Below are 24545 nucleotides of genomic sequence, written 5' to 3'. Positions count from 1 at the left end.
TCAAACCCACTCAGACCTCTTCTCCTGGCCCTCGCTGGTGTTGGACTGCAAGTCCGAGGCTGTCATCTCTACCAGGGTGTACTGACCCACTCTCCTGGTGCACACCGCTGTTCCTGGTGGGACGCCCGCAGCGGTTGCCGTTGGGGGGCACATGTTCCGTCGTGGGGGCGGGGGCGGTTTGAGGCGACTGCGTTTGCAAACCCTGATGGACCTGGGTGTCCCGATGGGCTCTACAGGGCACAGAGCCACCTCGCTCCCCTCTGCTTCGGGGCCCTCCTCCTGGGCTGCAGGGTAGAGGTTGTTCCCATTGGTGTTGGCGCCTGGATGCCCCAAGGAGAAACTAGAGCCACAGCGAAGGGCAGAGGTGTTCTCAGCCTCCCCCAGATGGGGATAGGCTCCCTGGTCAGCAGTGCTGGACTTACTGGCCCCTCTCTTCCGGAAGGTTATAGGTTCCACCACCGGGTTCTGGGGAAGTAGAGGGATGTTAGCCTCCACGCCTCTGCTCCCCCCGCTGGAGGGGAGGTAGTACTGCTCCTCCTCGTACATCTTCTCCACCAACATCTTCCTTTTGGTCTTCTGCATCACCGAGCGCTTGATGGCGCAGATGAGATCAGCCAAGTTGAGTAATAACGACAGGGCTCCGGCCCCCAGCATAAAGTTAAGCATGACGGTCTTCTCCGTGGGCCTGGAGATGTAGCAGTCTACCTGAGTGGTGCAGGGAGTCTGCTGGCACAGGAACCTCCTGGGGATATAGAACCCAAACAGGTAGTAGTGGGCCACCCCGAACCCGGCCTCCAGCAGTATCCTGAACAGAAGATGGAGGGTGTATGCTCCTGTGAAGCACTGACTCCTGCCAGCTGTCTTGGCCAGGGCCATCTTCCCGAATGACTCCTGCTGGATCTGGTAGAGCGGTTCAGCTCTAACTCTATCTGAGGGGTCAGTAGTGTCGACGGTGAGGCGTGATGTGACTTTATGGATGACGTAGATAACGAAGATGATGTATGGGAGACAGAGAACGAGCAGCTGAACAAGCCAGTAGCGGAACAGAGAGATAGGAGCGAAGATGTCGTAGCAGACGTTAGCACAGCCCGGCTGGATGGTGTTACACACAAAGCGTTCCTGTTCATCTTGGTAGAGGGGGTATCCTGCAAAGAGCAGGACCAGGATCCTCAGTAAAATCATCAGGATCAACCATATCTTCCCTGGAAGACAGTGAAGGTGAAGTAAAGAATGTCAGAGTTAGTCACAACTACTCACACTTGCTATTTATATTGCAATAAATATTACAGATATGTTGAAATCACGTAGTTTAATTTAATTTCATATTGCAGGACTGGTAAAGTCTTAAATTATTTTTAACTGCTAATAATAAATGTGTTAATAAGCTTACCAAGAAAATATATCTTGCCTGTACATTTTGATCAAAATTGTTAGGTATTTTGGGGAATATCAAAATATTCTAAATGGAAAATATCCCAAAATGTAAAACTTTAAAACAGAATTTTGTCTGACAGGGAGTTTAGTAAGTTGCACTTATTTGACCTATATGGGTCAAACATTTGTCAATCATTCATACCTAACAGATAGGGGAAAGTTCTCACCTTGAGTTTGAGCTTAGACAGGCTGACAGACATTGGCATTCTGATGATCTATTCTATGAGCCCTTGTCAGATGTCAAATCAAACCAATGGAAGGATATAACTTCCAGAATTGACAGAACTGCATTAAACATACATAATCATATATGCAAAGCAAACTGAAGTTCTCTCTGATATTTTCTGACTGACAATCGCTTACAATGACAAATCCAGTCCGCATTCCGCTCAGTGAAAGATCCACAAGATACTCACCTACAAGCGTTATGTTGTGGTTTAGACAGATGAAGACCACCTCGGAAGCGCTCTGTCTGCCCATGTTAGCAGATGATGAAGGCCCTCTGAAGCCACGCTTTTGCCCTCCAGGCTTGTCTGAGCCTCTTCTCCTCCTCGATCACCAGGACACTGTCCACCCTAACCCGCCTCCACACCAAGGCAAAAATGGTTCCACAGGAGCCAGTGACCTCCAGGTGAGCAGATTAACGAGACACTCGAGTCCAGTTCGAACAGATGAATCTCTCTTCATTTAGAATAGCACAATCACTCTTCCAGAATCTACATCAGCCAGTCAGCTCCAGGTGATCAGATAGAATAGGTGGCTAGTTTCTCCTAACACAACGGATACAAATCTGAACATCTTCCCAAATTCTTGAGTCTCCAGAGTCCGTACACCTCCAGAGTCCGTGGAGTCGACCGTGCCTGACGTCAGCCCAACGTCAGTCCCGTCTTGCCTCTGGTCTCTTCCCAACGTCTGTCCTGTCCCAGCGACCACTGTCCTCAGACAACAGAACAGGAGATGGGAGTGAGCCCCATTGTAAGGGTTATTCTTACCCACCAGTTAAGAGAGGCATGTCCACCATCCTGGCATTGCTGAGATATTTTGGTGGCTGGCTGGGTGTCCTTCCAGGAGAATAACAAGCTGCAGGATTACTCATTAAAGTTGCCGTATTAAGTTCTCAAGCACAATGGAAAGCACTGCAAAGCTAGTCCCAATGTATATCCCTGCCAAGGACATCGAGGGTCCATGTGGCATCTTCTTCACATTGTCATGTTGGCTGGATACCATGGTGAATGATGAATTGTATTGAATCGGGATAATTCATGGCAAGTTTTAAAATGGCTTTTGTGTGAGACTTGAAGAAAAAAAAAACTTGGGAATTATATATCATAAACAAAAGGATAGACGAAAAGCAAGGATGGAAGCTTTAACCGTTGCCATGGGAAAGAAGGCCCACATTGGTATTCCTCTGCATTGTTGCCTTGCTGTCATAAATCCTTTCATCCTCTCAGAGAAGCACATCTTTACTGGACACATAGCATGGGGTACAGACTAGGCTTGCCCCATTAATGACTGGAGATTTATGCTGATTAGCATTGGCAGATGCCAGGCAATAAGCAGTCATAAAGTCACCTGCTTGCCCGTCCAGCATCACTACTCTGGACAGCTCTGACTTAGAATACGTGGACAACTACAAATACCTGGTTGTCTAGTTAGACTGTAAACTCTCCTTTCAGACTCACATTAAGCATCTCCAATCCAAAATTAAATCTAGAATCAGCTTCCTATATCGCAACAAAGCATCCTTCATTCTTGCTGCCAAACTGACCATCCTACAGATCCTCGACTTCGGTGATGTCATCTATAAAATAGCCTCCAACACTCTACTCAACAAACTGGATGCAGTCTATCACAGTGCCATCCGTTTTGTCACCAAAGCCCCATACACTATCCACCATTGCGACCTGTGCTTCGTACTCGTCGCAAACCCACTGGCTACAGGTTATCTACAAGTCTCTGCTAGGTAAAGCCCCGCCTGATCTCAGCTCAATGGTCACCATAGCAGCACCCACTCGTAGCACGCGCTCCAGCAGGTATATCTCACTGGTCACCCCCAAAGCCAATTCCTCCTTTGGTCGTCTGTCCTTCCAGTTCTCTGCTGCCCATGACTGGAACAAATTGCAAAAACCTCTGAAGCAAGACTCACATCCCCCTCACTAGCTTTAAGCACCAGCTGTCAGAGCAGTTTACAGATCACTGCACCTGTACTTAGCCTATCTGTAAACAGCCCATCTATCTACCTACCTCATCCCCATACTGTTATTTATTTATTTTGCTCTTTTTCACCCCAGTATCTACCTGCACATTCATCTTCTGCCGATCTACCATTCCAGTGTTTAATTGCTATATTGTAAATACTTCGCCACCATCGCCTATTTATTTCCTTAACTTACCTAATTTGCACTCACTGTATATAGACTTTTTGTATTCTTTTGTTCTACTGTATTATTGACTGTATGTTTTGTTTATTCCATGTGTAACTCTGTGTTGTTGTATGTGTCAAATTGCTACGCTTTATCTTGGCCAGGTCGCAGTTGCAAATGAGAACTTGTTCTCAACTAGCCTACCTGGTTAAATAAAAGGTGAAATTAAAATAAATAAACATAAACAAAGAGTTCCAGTTATTATCATGTACTTGTGTGGAAACATGTTCCATGTGTGGAGACTGCTTTGTGGGGATTAAGTTACGGGCTGTGGTGAAAATACCCAGGGGGATTTAGGTTGAGCGTGGGGGCCCATTGCATGTGTGTCTGTATGTGTGTTTGAGGACTGCAGTGGATTTGCTGTAAATGTCTGTAAAACACGGATAATTACTTATTTGAAAAAGGTTGGGAAACAGGTTAGCACGTTGCTATTTGAATGGCTCCATTCGATCAGCAAACGTGCAAGTTAAGGATACACAATGGCCATACTAAAAGAAATGGACCAAAGGAAAACATTTACTTTGTGATGGGCATCACCAGTCAGTTGAACAGATTGTAGTGCTTTGGTCCTTGTTCAACCTCATTGGCTTGTAATAAATGTAGGATTTTTTAACTGATTATCATCTCTCCCTCAGCTTGGTAGACTTATTAATATCATACCCACACATCACTTGAACCAATATTTCATCAAATGAAGCATTTCCCTGTGTAACATATTAGTACTCCTGGCTGGTTGTGCGCAGAGATGGTCCTGCAGGTGTGTGTTTATAAGAAATGTGGCAGCATGTTATTCATTAGCCTACAGCTCTCCTTCAGTAAATGTCACGGCAGAGAATCAATTGACTAGCGCAGCAATTACCACTCAGTATTTGAAATGTAAATCTGGGCTAATATATGGAGGATTATCCACGGTCCTTAGTGACAATGTGACTGTGCGAGTGTAAACAGAGAGCTTTTCTGGCTTTTAAATCTTTGTTTCTTAGGGAGAGAGAAAAAAAACACGCATACCGATCACAACATAGGCTACATTAGCAGAATAATAGAAACGACTCACTTTTCCTTTAAAAAAAACAAAAAAAAACTACTTTGACTTTGGCCTGAAGTCATGTGTAGTGGTGATCTTCTTTAAAAAAAAAAAGAATAAGCCCTGCTTGAACTCCAGATACCTAACGTTGTGAGTGACCAACTTTGAATGGCATAATAGGACATAACATTGAAGGAAGATAGTCTAGCGGCCAACTAATTGAACTTTACATTCATATTTCTCATTCAAAACGGTCTCTCTTTCACCGACATTGACCCAGTCCTTTACATTGGGACGACATGACATAATCATCGTCTCTCTTCCAGGGCTGTTCAATCAGAGACACCGATAGACGTGCCAAGTAGCCCTGACCACCACAGAACCAAAGCAAGGTTCATAGTCAAATGAGGGACACTGTGGTATACAGTTGACTTGGAGACGCGTACAGCATAAACAGGAGTACGGCCCCCCCATTGAAAATGGAACTGATCCCGTTCAAGTACAGCAAAAAACAACAACTAAGTATTTATAAAAGATGATATAAAACACAGGGACTGACATATGCATATGAAGACTTTACGAATGCTACATTGTCACGCCCAAGTAAAGTGACACCATGGTATTTTTATTGCAAGGTTTAAACGTTTATTTATTGTGCAGGTTTCTAAACATTGCTTCTGAACTGGGCACATCAGTTAAACTAAAATCATAGTTAGAACAGTCCATATAGGGAGAGAGACCGGGGCTTATTCAGACTCCAGTCCCTTAGGGTTGTTGGTCCTGGGATCACTTCTTAGAATGTAGGCTACAATTAACTAAGAGATTAGTACTCAAAAAGATACAGACTAACCACATTGGGCAAACTGAGAACAGGGACAAACAACATAAAACAGCAATAAAATCCCAGAAATAAACTATAAAACAAAACATAAAAACAGAGTTCACACAACTACAGCAGTTTCTTTCATTAGCACAGGAAATCATTGACAACTGAGAGTTGCATTGGTAAATCCTAACATTGTCGTAGAAGAGATAGAAAGAGAAAAGGTAGAAGAAGTAAAAACTCTATGCAGAGGTAGAGTCTAGTGCACACGACTATCACCCCAGTCACTAGCCTAGGTTATACCACAGGCTCGGGCCCATAGAGCATGATGAGTTCATTTTCATTTCTAGAAATCAACATCAGACTGTATGCACACACACATACATACAATAAATAAGATATACAATCTTAAAAATACCTCTACTGTCTCCTCACGACAACGCCGGTTTCTTCTCGCCCGAAGACATTTGCACTCCAGTCGCTCAGTCACAGCGCCATAGAACGCAACAGTTCCGTTTCAGAGTCCCCACATCATTCCAACTGTCTCCGTTTCAGAGTCCCCACATCATTCCAACTGTCTCCGTTTCAGAGTCCCCACATCATTCCAACAGTTCCGTTTCAGAGTCCCCACATCATTCCAACAGTTCAGTTTCAGTCCCCACATCATTCCAACAGTTCCGTTTCAGAGTCCCCACATCATTCCAACAGTTCCGCTTCAGTCCCCACATCATTCCAACAGTTCCGTTTCAGAGTCCCCACATCATTCCATCAGTTCCGTTTCAGAGTCCCCACATCATTCCAACAGTTCCGCTTCAGTCCCCACATCATTCCAACAGTTCCGTTTCAGAGTCCCCACATCATTCCAACATTTCCGTTTCAGAGTCCCCACATCATTCCAACTGTTCTGTTTCCAAGGCCATGCCATTCCAACAGTTCCGTTTCACAGTCCTTATACCATTCCGATCACGTGCAAAGGGGATCTATTATCACAACAATACATATTCCAAGGCTAATCCTTCATTGTCTGATACTTTGGTTCAACTCCATCCCTTTTTACATATGAAAGTGAAACATCTGGCAGATAGTTGGTCCTGATGAATGGTTTGAATGAATGCTGATTGGTATTGACGGAATGCTATCAAATAAAACTATGAAAACAACAACTGTAGAGACCCTTGATAAGGAATTGCTTTTATCTTTTCAATAGTTAAGATTGCTTAAGAGTGGGGAAACACCGTGAACTCAACAACTTTAAAATGAAACAGCATCAAGAACAAGAGGAATGTTTCACTTACATACCTGGCTTTGCAACAGGGATATCATAAAACCATGTAACACTGAAAACATCATTCATACGGTCACAGAAAATGTATGTACGATAAGATGAGAGAGCCTAACAGAACAGCCTCAATTCAATGCTTGAGTGTGAAAAACACATGAACCCATCATTCACTGTAGTTTATCTGAGCTATGCAAACTTGATATGAAAAACTAGATCCTGACAAAGATTCAAATTCCTTCAAATGGTTTTACTATCTAGATTCTAGATAAAATAATACCAGCTTCCATATAACCAATAGTTCTAAACTCTCCTCATATCTGGTATAATAAGACATTGCAATTTTTTAAAATGTAAATACTGATCAGATATTTATAAATATTTCACCCCAATTCTCCATGTTTGAAAGTTAATGTGCCCTTTGTCTGCACACTGATATCTTATATACACTGTACAAAATCAATTAATTTGCTAAATAATTATTTTTGATTTATTCCTAATGGTTTTGTGAACAGTGTTTGTTAATCAATAAACGTCCTTTTGTTCTAATATACTGTAGGACATTTTTAGAAATAAATTTCCAATATATTGAAGAATCATCATGCAAATTGGCTTTCTGAAACTAGGTTTCTGCTGTTTCTTTAGGAGATGGAAGATCAGTAATTTAAAAAAGAAACACTCAAGAAAAAAACTCAACCCCAGTTGCACTTTAAAAAGGAAAAAGAAGGTCTCCATGTTACACTAGCATGTTACACTAGCATGTTACAGGCACCACAGGTCAGAACAACGGCAGTGAATACACTATATGGATGTTCAAACTCACCATTTTGTCTTACTTATACTACAGTCATTTCCTGTTCTTGGAAGATGTTTTTCTCCTTTCTATTCGAGGGCTTGTCCTTCAAACTCATCCCTGTATGTCATTCGAGACCTAGCATGAAACAAAGTGGGACATGAATATTGCTTGGCGTGAGTGGAATGTTCACTGGAATGTTTCACTGTGGTAGTATCCCAAATGGCTACCCTATGGGCCCTGGTCAAAAGTAGTGCACTATATAGTGAAAAGGGTGCCATTTGGGGACACAGCCTGTATCATTTTGGCCATAAGATAGAACTAATGTGTGAAATAGTTTTAGATAATCATCACTCAGTGGCAAATTGGTATAGCTAGAGATAGAAGGGAATGCAATTAAAGATAAAGATAATTTTGTTCACCTTCAACTGAACTTCATTTATCAGTCTTATCGCCCTAATTAAGGTATTCTTCAAATGTCTGTACACTTTACTGTACATCTCTCACTTCACTTTCCCTCTCTTGGTGTCTTTATGTAAATGTAAATACAAAACAGTTGCCATTTTAAACTCAAACACAGGTGCAGTTTGTTGAACGTTAGAGAAAGAAAAACCCTTGAGGTTTTGGCAGTTTGATTTCATTGCAACCAAACACAGTAAGAATAGCACTTGATGAGCTCTTGTTACTGCCTCCAAGGAAAGTAGAGACATTTCTATATTTCAGGAATGTGTACAAATTAGGTTTGCCTGTTACCTGGGAAAAAAAACATTGTGCTTTAGAGAGGAATTTGCTGAAATCCTTGAAAATCATAGGAATGTGCAGTATACCCGAGCGATTTCTTCTCTATACAAGACAGTCAACCTTTAAAATGGCTATTGGAATGCTTTTGTTTGAGTTTATGTGTTATTATTCTAGGATTTTTCAAATCTTTCCACTGTCTCTTGATCTTTTCAATGTTCTTTTAATATTTTCCCATCTGGCCACTGCTCTTCTGCCATTGGTCACCAAGTCACCTGTAGGACTCAAGTTCAACTTCAGACAACCAGAGGGACATCTTGTATGTACAGTACACAAGTGGACCATCAGAGCAACAATAACACTTATTATCCACAAAAGTGCCAGCAGGTCATTTCTGTGTGAAACAAACCACACAGACACAACTGGACAACTGAGTTCTGAGTCTAAGTTCTCTTGACCTAACCCTTGACCTCCCAGGCCAGGCAGCCATGTCATGTCTCCGTCATGGTGGATGCGCTGTCCTCCTCCTGGTGGTGAAGGACGCTGTTAGGATATGATGGCCGGATTCCACCTCACCACCGTCAGATTGTCTGCACTCACAGACCTCTTCTTGGCCGCTTTCCTCAAATCTTTATACTTGTCATCACACAACCTGGAGATGGCCTGAGACATGGAAAAATGCACAATAAGACATAGAATAATATAAAACATAATTAACTGTATGTTCATGTACACAGAGCTACATAAACTACAATGGAAGCCTAATAACAAAAATGTAGGGATATTCATAGTTCTGCTCTGAAACAGAGCAAGATCACTTATCATCTTTGATGGCATTTCTTTAACAAGTCAGATCAATATACGAATACGATCCAAAACTCTGCCTGTTTCCCTCTCCAGTGATCAGTGTACCAGCAGATAAGCAGTACTATTACAGCTCCACTGACAGAGAACGGAGAACGACATAACGCCTCAACCAGCATCCATACCACAAGGGCTCATTTCAGACCTTAATTGCCCAGCGGAGATGCAGGGGGACGAGGGGAGGGGGAGGAAGGAGGGATGAGGAGGAAGAGCGGATGGGAGAGAAGGGGGTCACTGGTGCTGCTGGGAAGATAATTACATGGCAACGAATGCCGCCTCACGTCCTCCGTCACAGACACAAAACGAACGCAGAGAACACACCACCACCTCTGTCAAATGCACACTGTGCTTACTGCCCACTAATTAGCAGGCTATATCTAGCCATTGTGTTTGTGCATCCTCCAGCCATGTTTTACAGAGTTCATATCTTGGGGAAGGAGAAAAGCTCCCTCTGGAGCACAAATGAATGATAAGAAATTGTGCATGCTGTTTTCAAAGAGGCTTCAATTATTTGGTGATGACAGTAGTAGCAGTGGTAGCAGTATCTATAAACAAGTAGCATTGTGTAGGTCCTTTGAATGCTGTCAACGAAAACAAGATCAGCATCCTCACAGCTGATGGGATGGTGGAGAAGCAGCGACTGTATGCGCCAAAGCGACTCACCTCTAGTTTCTGAGCCTTGTCCCTGCTCAGAGGCTCCAGAGGGAAGCTGAGGTTGTTGGCCTCGGCCATGGAGCGCAGGTCAAAGTAGTACTTAGCGTAAACACTAGACGGAACGTTGATGTTGAACTGCAGCAGCTCCAGAAACTGACGCTCCAGCTCATTCCTTCATACGGAGAGAGAGAGAGACACAGAGAGAGAACGAAAGAAATGATCACCAGTCAGTGTCTTGAACTGAACTTTAAGAAGAACTAAACAACTGAAAAAGAGACGTCACCAACTGTCTTATGTGCTAAGCTTTTAGAAATTATACAAAATTACAGACTCCATGGTATCAAGTCAATTAACTGTGGTTGCAGCTTAGCTTTGATTGGTTTCAGTTGACCGTTTCCCCTGACCGACTGTTTCTCTGACATTCTTGAGACAGCCTAATTGGTCAGTCTGTGTCTCTGTAGCAAAGCCCCGGTCTTTGATTCACAAGGTTAAAGACGTCTGCTACACCAAGCATCAGGCTTTTCTCACCACCTACATAGATATTCTAATTCATGCAGCAACAGACGAGCTAAATTTAGCCCACCGAGGAGCGGTTGAGGCTCTGCCTAATAAAACTCCTCTCCTCCTCCTACTCCTCCTCAGAGAGAGAGAGAGACCAAGAGAAAGAATCGCATGCATTTGTTTTGGGTTCAGGGCTATGTTCTATGAGCCCACTGAGAGGGGGTCGTGACAACAAGCAGTCTTAAAACTAACTGTGTACTCAGGATGGGTCAGGAGGTTTACTGGTGGCTACACATTCAAGGTGTCAGATAACGTCTCTAAATAATCCACATAGATTCTCCTTGTCGTCTGTTTGTGATTCATTTTGGGTAAGGAGGTCGAAGCACCAGTGGCCTGTGGCCTTAGTTAACTATTGTCTACCAGGCTATGAGACTTCAGACTGTATCCATGCCGCAGATACCGCCTCTCTGAAAACACCCCAGCCCGTACCCCAGCCCTAATCTCAGCTCAAGACCCCAGCCCTAATCTCAGCTCAAGCTCTAGCCTCAACCCTAGCCCCAGTCTCAGGTCCAGCCCCTGTCGCAGCCCTATACCCAAGCCCCAGCCCTAGGCACCAGACTGGGAGCAGCAGACCTGAGTCATGCCTGATTCCAAAACACTGGACTGTCCCAACACCGACTAAACCACCACTGACCCCATATCAAGATTATTCAAAGAGTTATTCAGAGTTCAAAAACGCAAAATGTCCCCGACTGTTCCCAGCACTGAGTGGGGTTGGCAGTAGAGCGTGAGATTAGGGATGGGCATTTGTCCCCGACTGTTCCCAGCACTGAGTGGGGTTGGCAGTAGAGCATGAGATTAGGGATGGGCATTTGTCCCCGACTGTTCCCAGCACTGAGTGGGGTTGGCAGTAGAGCATGAGATTAGGGATGGGCATTTGTCCCCGACTGTTCCCAGCACTGAGTGGGGTTGGCAGTAGAGCATGAGATTAGGGATGGGCATTTGTCCCCGACTGTTCCCAGCACTGAGTGGGGTTGGCAGTAGAGCATGAGATTAGGGATGGGCATTTGTCCCCGACTGTTCCCAGCACTGAGTGGGGTTGGCAGTAGAGCGTGAGATTAGGGATGGGCATTTGTCCCCGACTGTTCCCAGCACTGAGTGGGGTTGGCAGTAGAGCGTGAGATTAGGGATGGGCATTTGTCCCCGACTGTTCCCAGCACTGAGTGGGGTTGGCAGTAGAGCGTGAGATTAGGGATGGGCATTTGTCCCCGACTGTTCCCAGCACTGAGTGGGGTTGGCAGTAGAGCGTGAGATTAGGGATGGGCATTTGTCCCCGACTGTTCCCAGCACTGAGTGGGGTTGGCAGTAGAGCGTGAGATTAGGGATGGGCATTTGTCCCCGACTGTTCCCAGCACTGAGTGGGGTTGGCAGTAGAGCGTGAGATTAGGGATGGGCATTTGTCCCCGACTGTTCCCAGCACTGAGTGGGGTTGGCAGTAGAGCGTGAGATTAGGGATGGGCATTTGTCCCCGACTGTTCCCAGCACTGAGTGGGGTTGGCAGTAGAGCGTGAGATTAGGGATGGGCATTTGTCCCCGACTGTTCCCAGCACTGAGTGGGGTTGGCAGTAGAGCGTGAGATTAGGGATGGGCATTTGTCCCCGACTGTTCCCAGCACTGAGTGGGGTTGGCAGTAGAGCGTGAGATTAGGGATGGGCATTTGTCCCCGACTGTTCCCAGCACTGAGTGGGGTTGGCAGTAGAGCGTGAGATTAGGGATGGGCATTTGTCCCCGACTGTTCCCAGCACTGAGTGGGGTTGGCAGTAGAGCGTGAGATTAGGGATGGCATTTGTCCCCGACTGTTCCCAGCACTGAGTGGGGTTGGCAGTAGAGCGTGAGATTAGGGATGGGCATTTGTCCCCGACTGTTCCCAGCACTGAGTGGGGTTGGCAGTAGAGCGTGAGATTAGGGATGGGCATTTGTCCCCGACTGTTCCCAGCACTGAGTGGGGTTGGCAGTAGAGCGTGAGATTAGGGATGGGCATTTGTCCCCGACTGTTCCCAGCACTGAGTGGGGTTGGCAGTAGAGCGTGAGATTAGGGATGGGCATTTGTCCCCGACTGTTCCCAGCACTGAGTGGGGTTGGCAGTAGAGCGTGAGATTAGGGATGGGCATTTGTCCCCGACTGTTCCCAGCACTGAGTGGGGTTGGCAGTAGAGCATGAGATTAGGGATGGGCATTTGTCCCCGACTGTTCCCAGCACTGAGTGGGGTTGGCAGTAGAGCATGAGATTAGGGATGGGCATTTGTCCCCGACTGTTCCCAGCACTGAGTGGGGTTGGCAGTAGAGCATGAGATTAGGGATGGGCATTTGTCCCCGACTGTTCCCAGCACTGAGTGGGGTTGGCAGTAGAGCATGAGATTAGGGATGGGCATTTGTCCCCGACTGTTCCCAGCACTGAGTGGGGTTGGCAGTAGAGCATGAGATTAGGGATGGGCATTTGTCCCCGACTGTTCCCAGCACTGAGTGGGGTTGGCAGTAGAGCATGAGATTAGGGATGGGCATTTGTCCCCGACTGTTCCCAGCACTGAGTGGGGTTGGCAGTAGAGCATGAGATTAGGGATGGGCATTTGTCCCCGACTGTTCCCAGCACTGAGTGGGGTTGGCAGTAGAGCATGAGATTAGGGATGGGCATTTGTCCCCGACTGTTCCCAGCACTGAGTGGGGTTGGCAGTAGAGCATGAGATTAGGGATGGGCATTTGTCCCCGACTGTTCCCAGCACTGAGTGGGGTTGGCAGTAGAGCATGAGATTAGGGATGGGCATTTGTCCCCGACTGTTCCCAGCACTGAGTGGGGTTGGCAGTAGAGCATGAGATTAGGGATGGGCATTTGTCCCCGACTGTTCCCAGCACTGAGTGGGGTTGGCAGTAGAGCATGAGATTAGGGATGGGCATTTGTCCCCGACTGTTCCCAGCACTGAGTGGGGTTGGCAGTAGAGCATGAGATTAGGGATGGGCATTTGTCCCCGACTGTTCCCAGCACTGAGTGGGGTTGGCAGTAGAGCATGAGATTAGGGATGGGCATTTGTCCCCGACTGTTCCCAGCACTGAGTGGGGTTGGCAGTAGAGCATGAGATTAGGGATGGGCATTTGTCCCGACTGTTCCCAGCACTGAGTGGGGTTGGCAGTAGAGCATGAGATTAGGGATGGGCATTTGTCCCGACTGTTCCCAGCACTGAGTGGGGTTGGCAGTAGAGCATGAGATTAGGGATGGGCATTTGTCCCCGACTGTTCCCAGCACTGAGTGGGGTTGGCAGTAGAGCATGAGATTAGGGATGGGCATTTGTCCCCGACTGTTCCCAGCACTGAGTGGGGTTGGCAGTAGAGCATGAGATTAGGGATGGGCATTTGTCCCCGACTGTTCCCAGCACTGAGTGGGGTTGGCAGTAGAGCATGAGATTAGGGATGGGCATTTGTCCCCGACTGTTCCCAGCACTGAGTGGGGTTGGCAGTAGAGCGTGAGATTAGGGATGGGCATTTGTCCCCGACTGTTCCCAGCACTGAGTGGGGTTGGCAGTAGAGCGTGAGATTAGGGATGGGCATTTGTCCCCGACTGTTCCCAGCACTGAGTGGGGTTGGCAGTAGAGCATGAGATTAGGGATGGGCATTTGTCCCCGACTGTTCCCAGCACTGAGTGGGGTTGGCAGTAGAGCATGAGATTAGGGATGGGCATTTGTCCCGACTGTTCCCAGCACTGAGTGGGGTTGGCAGTAGAGCATGAGATTAGGGATGGGCATTTGTCCCCGACTGTTCCCAGCACTGAGTGGGGTTGGCAGTAGAGCATGAGATTAGGGATGGGCATTTGTCCCGACTGTTCCCAGCACTGAGTGGGGTTGGCAGTAGAGCATGAGATTAGGGATGGGCATTTGTCCCCGACTGTTCCCAGCACTGAGTGGGGTTGGCAGTAGAGCATGAGATTAGGGATGGGCATTTGTCCCCGACTGTTCCCAGCACTGAGTGGGGTTGGCAGTAGAGCGTGAGATTAGGGATGGGCATTTGTCCCCGACTGTTCCCAGCACTGAGTGGGGTTGGCAGTAGAGCGTGAGATTAGGGATGGGCATTTGTCCCCGACTGTTCCCAGCACTGAGTGGGGTTGGCAGTAGAGCATGAGATTAGGGATGGGCATTTGTCCCGACTGTTCCCAGCACTGAGTGGGGTTGGCAGTAGAGCATGAGATTAGGGATGGGCATTTGTCCCCGACTGTTCCCAGCACTGAGTGGGGTTGGCAGTAGAGCATGAGATTAGGGATGGGCATTTGTCCCCGACTGTTCCCAGCACTGAGTGGGGTTGGCAGTAGAGCATGAGATTAGGGATGGGCATTTGTCCCCGACTGTTCCCAGCACTGAGTGGGGTTGGCAGTAGAGCATGAGATTAGGGATGGGCATTTGTCCCCGACTGTTCCCAGCACTGAGTGGGGTTGGCAGTAGAGCGTGAGATTAGGGATGGGCATTTGTCCCCGACTGTTCCCAGCACTGAGTGGGGTTGGCAGTAGAGCGTGAGATTAGGGATGGGCATTTGTCCCCGACTGTTCCCAGCACTGAGTGGGGTTGGCAGTAGAGCGTGAGATTAGGGATGGGCATTTGTCCCCGACTGTTCCCAGCACTGAGTGGGGTTGGCAGTAGAGCATGAGATTAGGGATGGGCATTTGTCCCCGACTGTTCCCAGCACTGAGTGGGGTTGGCAGTAGAGCATGAGATTAGGGATGGGCATTTGTCCCCGACTGTTCCCAGCACTGAGTGGGGTTGGCAGTAGAGCATGAGATTAGGGATGGGCATTTGTCCCCGACTGTTCCCAGCACTGAGTGGGGTTGGCAGTAGAGCATGAGATTAGGGATGGGCATTTGTCCCCGACTGTTCCCAGCACTGAGTGGGGTTGGCAGTAGAGCATGAGATTAGGGATGGGCATTTGTCCCCGACTGTTCCCAGCACTGAGTGGGGTTGGCAGTAGAGCATGAGATTAGGGATGGGCATTTGTCCCCGACTGTTCCCAGCACTGAGTGGGGTTGGCAGTAGAGCATGAGATTAGGGATGGGCATTTGTCCCCGACTGTTCCCAGCACTGAGTGGGGTTGGCAGTAGAGCATGAGATTAGGGATGGGCATTTGTCCCCGACTGTTCCCAGCACTGAGTGGGGTTGGCAGTAGAGCATGAGATTAGGGATGGGCATTTGTCCCCGACTGTTCCCAGCACTGAGTGGGGTTGGCAGTAGAGCATGAGATTAGGGATGGGCATTTGTCCCCGACTGTTCCCAGCACTGAGTGGGGTTGGCAGTAGAGCATGAGATTAGGGATGGGCATTTGTCCCCGACTGTTCCCAGCACTGAGTGGGGTTGGCAGTAGAGCATGAGATTAGGGATGGGCATTTGTCCCCGACTGTTCCCAGCACTGAGTGGGGTTGGCAGTAGAGCATGAGATTAGGGATGGGCATTTGTCCCCGACTGTTCCCAGCACTGAGTGGGGTTGGCAGTAGAGCATGAGATTAGGGATGGGCATTTGTCCCCGACTGTTCCCAGCACTGAGTGGGGTTGGCAGTAGAGCATGAGATTAGGGATGGGCATTTGTCCCCGACTGTTCCCAGCACTGAGTGGGGTTGGCAGTAGAGCATGAGATTAGGGATGGGCATTTGTCCCCGACTGTTCCCAGCACTGAGTGGGGTTGGCAGTAGAGCATGAGATTAGGGATGGGCATTTGTCCCCGACTGTTCCCAGCACTGAGTGGGGTTGGCAGTAGAGCATGAGATTAGGGATGGGCATTTGTCCCCGACTGTTCCCAGCACTGAGTGGGGTTGGCAGTAGAGCATGAGATTAGGGATGGGCATTTGACTTTTTTTTTTTTTACTGTTTGCATTATTATTTCCGAGTACTAAAATAAAATTCATCTGAAGTATTCATACCCCTTGACTTACTCCACATGTTGTGTGTGAATGTGTGTGTGTGTGTATATATATATATATATATATACACACACACACAAACAGTTGAAGTCGGAAGTTTACATACACTTGGTTGGAGAGAAGGTTGGAGTCATTAAAACTCCTTTTTCAACCACTCCACAAATTTCTGGTTAACAAACTATAGTTTTGGCAAGTCGGTTAGGACATCTACTTTGTGCATGACACAAGCAATTTTTCCAACAATTGTTTACAGACAGATCCCTTCACTTATAATTTACTGTATCACAATTCCAGTGGGTCAGAAGTTTACATACACCAAGTTGACTGTGCCTTTAAACAGTTTGGAAAATTCCAGAAAATGATGTCATGGCTTTAGAAGCTTCTGATAGGCTAATTGATTTATTGTTTTTTTATTTTACCTTTACTTAACTAGGCAAGTCAGTTAAGAACAAATTCTTATTTTCAATGACGGCCTATGAGTGGCTGTTCAGGGGCAGAACAACAGATTTGTACCTTGTCAGCTCGGGGGTTTGAACTTGCAACCTTCCGGTTGCTAGTCCACCGCTCTAACCACTAGGCTACCCTGCCGACCCCTTGACATAATTTGAGTCAATTGGAGGTGTACCTGTGGATGTATTTCAAGGCCTAACTTCAAACTCTGTGCCTCTTTGCTTGACATCATGGGAAAATCAAAAGAAAATCAGCCCTTAGAAAAAGACCTCAGAAAAAAATATATAGACCTCCTCAAGTCTGGTTCATCCTTGGGAACAATTTCCAAACGCCTGAAGGTACCACGTTCATCTGTACAAACAATAGTACGCGAGTATAAACACCATGGGACCATGCAGCCGTCATACCTCTCAGGAAGGAGACGCGTTCTGTCTCCTAGAGAGGAATTTACTTTGGTGCAAAAAGTGTAAATCAATCACAGAACAACAGCAAAGGACCTTGTGAAGATGCTGGAGAAAACGCGTACAAAAGTATCTATATCCACAGTAAAACAAGTCCTATATCGACATAACCTGCAAGGCCGCTCAGCAAGAAAGAAGCCACTGCTCCAAAACCGCCATAAAAAAGCCAGACTACGGTTTGCAACTGCACATGGGGACAAAGATCGTACTTCTTCGAGAAATGTCCTCTGGTCTGATGAAACAAAAATAGAACTGTTTGGTCATAATGACCATCATTATGTTTGGAGGAAAAAGGGTGAGGCTTGCGAGCCGAAGAATACCATCCCAACCATGAAGCACGGGGGTGGCAGCATCATGTTGGGGGGTGCTTTGTTGCAGGAGTGACTGGTGCACTTCACAAAATAGATGGCGTCATGAGGAAAACAAATTATATGGATGTATTGAAGCAACATCTCAAGACATCAGTCAGGAAGTTAAAGCTTGGTCGCAAATGGGGCTTCCAAATGGACAATGACCCCAAGCATTCTTACAAAGTTGTGGAAAAATGGCTGAAGGACAACAAAGTCCAGGTATTGAAGTGGCCATCACAAAGCCCTGACCTCAATCTTAAAGAAGATTTGTGGGCAGAACTGAAAAAGCGTGTGCGAGCAAGGAGGCCTACAAACCTGACTCAGTTACACCAACTCTGTCAGGAGGAATGGGCCAACATTCACCCAACTTATTATGGGAAGCTTGTGTAAGGTTACCCAAAACGTTTGACCCAAGTTAAACAATTTAAAGGCAATGCTACCAAATACTAACTGAGTGTATGTAAACTTCTGACCCACTGGGAATGTGATGAAAGAAATAAAAGCTGAAATAAATCACTCTGCTATTATTCTGACGTTTCACATTCTTAATATAAAGTGGGGATCCTAACTGACCTAAGACAGGGAATTTTTACTTGGATTAAATGTCAGGAATTGTGAAAACTGAGTTTAAATGTATTTGGCTAAGGTGTATGTAAACTTCTGACTTCAACTGTATATATAAAAAGCTATATATAAGTCAATAAAAAAGAAAGTGCCATTTAAGATTCATTTATTGAAACTGTAATATCAACTGGTTATATTATATCGTGGAACACAATCTTGAAAAAGGCAGGAACATCAGCAGTGACCCTTGCTTGTAGAAGCCTATGGCTGTGCAATGGCATAGCCTTGTTTTATTAATTTAGCAGACAAGATGCCCTTATTTCCTGAGCCTTTATCACAGTCAAAAAGCACATATTTTATAGTAAAAAAACATTATGTAATATAACAGAATAAAATATGACAGAATATTTTTACAAAGGATAACGGTTGCCAGTGCGAAGTGATGTGCTCCATTTGGTGAGTTGAAAGACAATTTAAAAAAATTAAAAAATGTAAAAATCATCGGTGTTATTTTTGATATACAGACATTTGATTTATGCTGAAAAAGTAAACACTACCTTTCAAAAGTTTGGGGTCACTTAGAAATGTCCTTGTTTTTGAAAGAAAAGCACATTTTCTGTCCATTAAAATAACATCAAATTGATCCAAAATACAATGTAGACATTGTTAATGTTGTAAATGACTATTGTAGCTGGAAACGGCAGATTTTTTATGGAATACCTACATAGGCGTAAAGAGGCCCATTATCAGCAACCATCACTCCTGTGTTCCAATGGCACGTTGTGTTAGCTAATCCAAGTTTATCATTTTTAAAAGGCTAATTGATCATTAGAAAACCATTTTGGAATTTTGTAAATGGATGAACAATTTCACATTGAACACTGTACGGTGAGGAATTACAGCTACAACATCCCTTTTGTGAGTAGGCATCTTCTTAATGATTCTGATGAAAATACGCTCTGTCTTTACCAAACTAATGTTTTGGCATATATTCAGTGTGGAACCGGTCTATGTTTAGGGAGGGTTATTGCCTAGGCTAAACAATTCTAAATGGCACTAGCAGTTCGCAAAGTATCTGAAGTAGAAACCAGACTGGAAGCAATTATTCCAAAACTGCAGCTCGTTGTTGGAACACATATTTTCTTACTTCGATCAACCAGTCCATTTTGAATTGGTGATAAAACTGTCGTCATTTGGCAAGGAATTTAGCTTGTGTATCACATCAGTTAGATGTGTTGTTGTAGGCATGTATTTCTGTAGGCCTAACGGGAGCTTGTGTATCACATCAGTTAGATGTGTTGTTGTAGGCATGGATTTCTGTAGGCCTAACTGGAGCTTGTGTATCCCATCAGTTAGATGTGTTGTTGTACATATTTATTTCTGTAGGCCTAACGGGAGCTTGTGTATCCCATCCGTTAGATGTGTTGTTGTAGGCATGTATTTCTGTAGGCCTAACGGGAGCTTGTGTATCACATCAGTTAGATGTGTTGTTGTAGGCATGGATTTCTGTAGGCCTAACGGGAGCTTGTGTGCCATCTCAGCACACCTGTGTAGGGAGCGGGTGGAACACAACTGAGTGAATTTAGGGAGAAGAACAGTGTGATGCTTGGCTTGGTTTCTTTTTAGTTGTGCCCTGCAAATGCACATGTACAAATGGAAAACTAGAGCCAAGGTAAATGAACGAGCATTCCACTAAATAGTTTTACACCATCTCTGGTTAGAAATCGAGCTTTGACGTCCGTTCGAGTACTCGATTACTCATGCCTATCCCTACATGAGATAATGTATACTGTTATTATGCATGCATCCTACAATAGACGGTCTATACCCTGTCTATTTGCACAAGGACAATTGAAAGTCTGTTGTAAAAAGGAGATTTAAAAAGGAGATTTAACCTGTAGCTTCTGCCGAAAACTGTTAGATGGACTAGCTGGCTGATCTGGGTTAGTGTGCTTAATGGACTGGGGTCAAACTGTTCCAGACTCACATGTCCTCCACGGTGATGTCTTTGAGGATCTGGCAGTAGTCTACGTTCCACACAGCCTGGTCGTCCCACACCTTGGACGCCAGCAGGATGGCTCCCAGGACGATACGCTTCCAGTTGACTGGGCAGATGTCTATCTCTGCATAAGTTAACAGGCGCTCCAGGTACACCTGGGAGAGAAAAATTTATAAATAAAGATGTCAAAGACAGTCCTCCTTTTAAAAGATGTCTGACGTCAAAGACATTCCTCAACTCTCCTCTGGTCTGGTGTGTGATAAACTCCAATAGACTCAATTCAATACATAATTGGAGCAAAAACAAGAATCTTGTTGAATTGTGAATCATTCAAATAACAAATTGACATTTCCCAGATGATGTATGAACAACAATATACAGTAGAGTTCTTCCTCATCGAAGATAATTACTTCGGATCCAGATAATTACCCTCGTCTCTGTGTGCCTGAATAGATTCTGGAATGAATGTTCCATTCCAAACTCCCCTGGCATTCCGTCTCCACAAAGCCAAAATAACAGACCATGTCAAAACCTGATGTAATGCAGTTTCTCTGGGCTTTCTCGTAAAATATACATGTCAATCAAAAAGCCTTTCCATTATCGCAGCCACAGTCTCCATTCAGTTCGTCAGTGAATAAAAAAATGCACTGAACTGTTAGGCACAATATATTAGGAGTAGTCTAATTTACAGCAATTTCTTTTATATTCTCTCCATGTATCATAATTTTAGTCATTGTGTTTGGTCTGTCTTAAGACACAGTCCGTGCTATGTGGGTGGTGAATCTAGAGGCCTGTACTGTATGTGTCAGACTTGCTAATAGAACACACACTTCAGTTATTCCATCCAGCAGTCTCCAAGGACTGTGCTCCGTTCCTCTATTGTCCACAGACTTCATCACCTACAGCTTCAGATTGTACATCTAGATTCACCCAAACCTAAGCCTAGATACACAGCTGGTCTTCTACACAAAACAACTTGTTGGAAATGTGTGTGTAGGATTACATACAGCGGAGGTGGCAGGGTACGTGACACCCACATTTTTGGAGAGATTGCCTTATGATGCACAGCTGTCATGGCTTCACACAGTGAAGACGGAAACTCTCCCAACATGGAAACATTGTGTTGTTAACCCCTGGCAGTATGTAAAGTAAAACACCACCCACCCACCCAGCACAACCTCACCCCTCCAGTGCCCGTATTCATATAACGTCTCAAGAGGACGAATGCTGATTTAGGATCAGTTTCGCATTTTGAATCGCTATGAATGGACAAGCTGGGCCTGATCCTAGATCAGCACTCCGACTCTAAAACACAGGACAACCTCCCCATTTTCTCCAGCTGAAACTGGTCCTGTTCCCTATTCAATTACTGTCGGCATCCATCCCTGTTTTCTCTCTAGGGTGTGGGGTCAATGGGACAGTCTGTGGGCCAGGCGCGCGGTGTGTGTTTGTGGAAACCAGATCATCCCAAGTGACAGAGATGACAGGCCAGTGAAGTCATAACCAGACAATGGAGTGTCAGAACACCACAGGAGGACCACACATCTCAGGGCCAGAGAGCAAAGCTCCATCAGGCCAGGGCTGCATGCCAAATGGAAACCCATTCCTTATGTAGTTCACTGCTTTCAACAAGGGCCTCTCAGCAGTAAACCAAAAAAACAGCAGGTGTTATTGAGATGGATGGAGGACGTTTCCAAGCAGAGTGGAGAGGTGTTCTGCTCTACAATGGTTTACACAAAACATTAAGAACACCTCCATGACATACTGTACAGTGCCTTTGGAAAGAATTCAGACCCTTTGACTTTTTACAAAATGTTATTATGTTACAGCCTTATTATAAAATGGATTAAATAAATAAAAATCCTCAGCAATCTACACACAATACCCATAATGACAAAGCGAAAACAGGTTATCCTTTTTTTGCATATTTATTACATATAAATATTCATACCCTTTGCTATGAGACTCAACATTTTGCTCAGGTGCATCCGGTTTCCATTGATCATCCCTTGAGATGGTTGATCATCCCTTGAGATGGTTCTACAACTGTGGTAAATTCAATTGATTGGACATTATTTGGAAAGGCACACACCTGACAGTGCATGTCAGAGCAAAAACCAAGCCATGAGGTTGAAGGAATTGTCAATAGAGCTCAGAGACAGGATCGTACCGAGGCACAGATCTGGGGAAGGGTACCAAAAGTTTTCTGCAGCATTGAAGGTCCCCAAGAACACATTGGCCTCCATCATTCTTAAATGGAAGAAGTTTGAAACCAACAAAACTCTTCCTAGTGGCGGCCGGCCGCCCGGCCAAACTGAGCAATCAGGGGAGAAGGGTCTTGGTCATGGAGGTGACCAAGAAGCCGATAGTCACTCTGACAGAGCTCTAGAGTACCTCTGTAGAGATGGGAGAACCTTCCAGAAGGACAACCATCTCTGCAGCACTCCACCAATAAGGACTTTATGGTAGAGTGATCAGATGGAAGTCACATGACAGCCCGCTTGGGGCAGACCATGAGAAACAAGATTCTCTGGTCTGATGAAACCAAGATTGAACTCTTTGGTGTGAATGAGAAGTGTCATGTCTAGAGGAAACCTGGCACCATCCCTACGGTGAAGCATGGTGGTGGCAGCATCATGTTGTAGGCATGTTTTTCAGCGGCAGGGACTGGGAGACTAGTCAGGATCGAGGTAAAGATGAATGGAGCAAAGTACAGAGAGATCCTTGATGAAAACCTGCTCCAGAGCGCTCACGACCTCAGACTGGGGCGAAGGTTCACCTTCCAACAGGACCAGGGCCCTAAGCACACAGCCAAGATGACGCAGGAGTGGCTTCGGGACAAGTCTCTGAATGTCCTTAAGTGGCCCAGCCAAAGCCCGGACTTAAACCTGTAAATAGCTGTGCAGTAATGCTCCCCATCCAACCCGACAGAGCTTGAGAGGATCTGCAGATAATAATGGGAGAAACTCCCCAAATGAAAGTGTGCCAAGCTTGTAGCATCATACCCAAGAAGACTCAAGGCTGTAATCGCTGCCAAAGGTGCTTCAACAAACTACTGAGTAAAGGGTCTGAATACTTATGTAAATGTGATATTTCAGTTTTTAATTTTTAATGAACTAGCAAAAATACCTAAAAACATGTTTTTGCTTCATCATTATGGGGCATTGTGTGTAGATTGATGCAGAAAACAAACTATTTAATCCATTTTAGAATAAGGCATAACCTAACAAAATGTGGGAAAATTCAAGGGGTCTGAATACTTTCCATAGTCACGGACACGTTATTAATGGTTTGTGTACTCTGTGTAAACCATTGTAGAGCAGAACACCTCTCCACTCTGCTCGGAAACATCCTCCATCCATCACAATTTTTAATTTTACTTTTAAAAATTTAACTAGGCAAGTCAGTTAAGAACAAATTCTAGGAACAATATGTTAACTGCCTTGTTCAGGGGGAGGACGACAGATGTTTACCTTGTCAGCTCGGGGATTCGATCTAGCAACCTTTCAGTTACTGGCCCAACATTCTAACCACTAGGCTATGCTCCGCCCCAATAACACCTACTGTTTTTTTGGGGGTTTACTGCTGAAAGGCCCCTACATAAGGAATAGGTTGCCATTTGGTAGATATTGGACAAATCCTTTAAGACACCAAACATGATAAAAGGATTAAACATAGGTTTTTAATCAACTCGTGAATTTATTGAATATAGCTCTGATCCCTCGGCCATATACTGTATCTTGACATTAACATTTTATGCAGATTATTATTAATAAGTTATAACAAGCTGTCCAGTGTAGGAAATCCTCAGTATTTAGAAAGACCCATGTAATTTAACTTTACCTGAACAAGGACAAGTAGGCCCAAAATGACAGTGATGTACCTCAACTTGCACCCTATTCTATATATAGCCCTATGGGCCCGGGTCAAAAGTAGTGTACTATATAGGGAATATGGTGCCATTTAGTTAAGATGTTATTAAATGGGAGCAACACTCCCTCCTAGTGTTGTGCGGCAGGGTGTGATGACGATGTCACTCACTAGTGTGACGATAGCACACTCTGCAGTGAGCTGGGCTGCACTGAACAGCGTCCGGACAAAGCGATAGATCTGTTTCTGCTCCGGGTCGTGCTTTTCATAGTCCGCAGGAATCTCCGATTTCTGTAATCAACAGAGGAGCAAAGAGACAGATAATATAGTAATGAAACATGGGAACAGCCCAATTCTGACCCAATTCTGAAT

The 24545-nt window shown here is 45.3% G+C and overlaps 2 protein-coding genes across 5 annotated transcripts in view; both read right to left on the bottom strand.

Moving 5' to 3' along the window:
- Positions 1–1914, bottom strand: gjd4 (gap junction protein delta 4). The gene is made up of 2 exons (XM_020508693.1): positions 1851–1914; positions 1–1202 (listed from the first exon to the last, which is right to left on the bottom strand). The coding sequence occupies exons 1-2, from the start codon at positions 1912–1914 to the stop codon at positions 1–3; spliced, it is 1266 nt and encodes a 421-aa protein (XP_020364282.1).
- A 3589-nt stretch (positions 1915–5503) lies between these two features.
- The window catches only part of ccny (cyclin Y), a 73853-nt gene continuing 54811 nt past the window's right edge, over positions 5504–24545 (bottom strand). For all 4 annotated transcript variants that reach the window (XM_020507356.2, XM_020507354.2, XM_031796391.1 and 1 more), the window contains 4 exons: positions 24345–24464; positions 20292–20458; positions 10042–10204; positions 5504–9177 (listed from right to left, as the gene is read on the bottom strand). In XM_020507356.2, coding sequence (XP_020362945.1) covers positions 9061–9177; positions 10042–10204; positions 20292–20458; positions 24345–24464 — 567 coding nt within the window. In that variant the 3' untranslated portion in view covers positions 5504–9060. The remainder of the gene's footprint in view (positions 9178–10041; positions 10205–20291; positions 20459–24344; positions 24465–24545) is intronic.

Source organism: Oncorhynchus kisutch, linkage group LG18 (genome assembly GCF_002021735.2).
Source record: "Oncorhynchus kisutch isolate 150728-3 linkage group LG18, Okis_V2, whole genome shotgun sequence".
Lineage (NCBI taxonomy): Eukaryota > Metazoa > Chordata > Actinopteri > Salmoniformes > Salmonidae > Oncorhynchus > Oncorhynchus kisutch.
The sequence above is the reverse complement of the archived record's forward strand: the minus strand, read 5'-3'. Positions and strand labels throughout refer to the sequence as shown.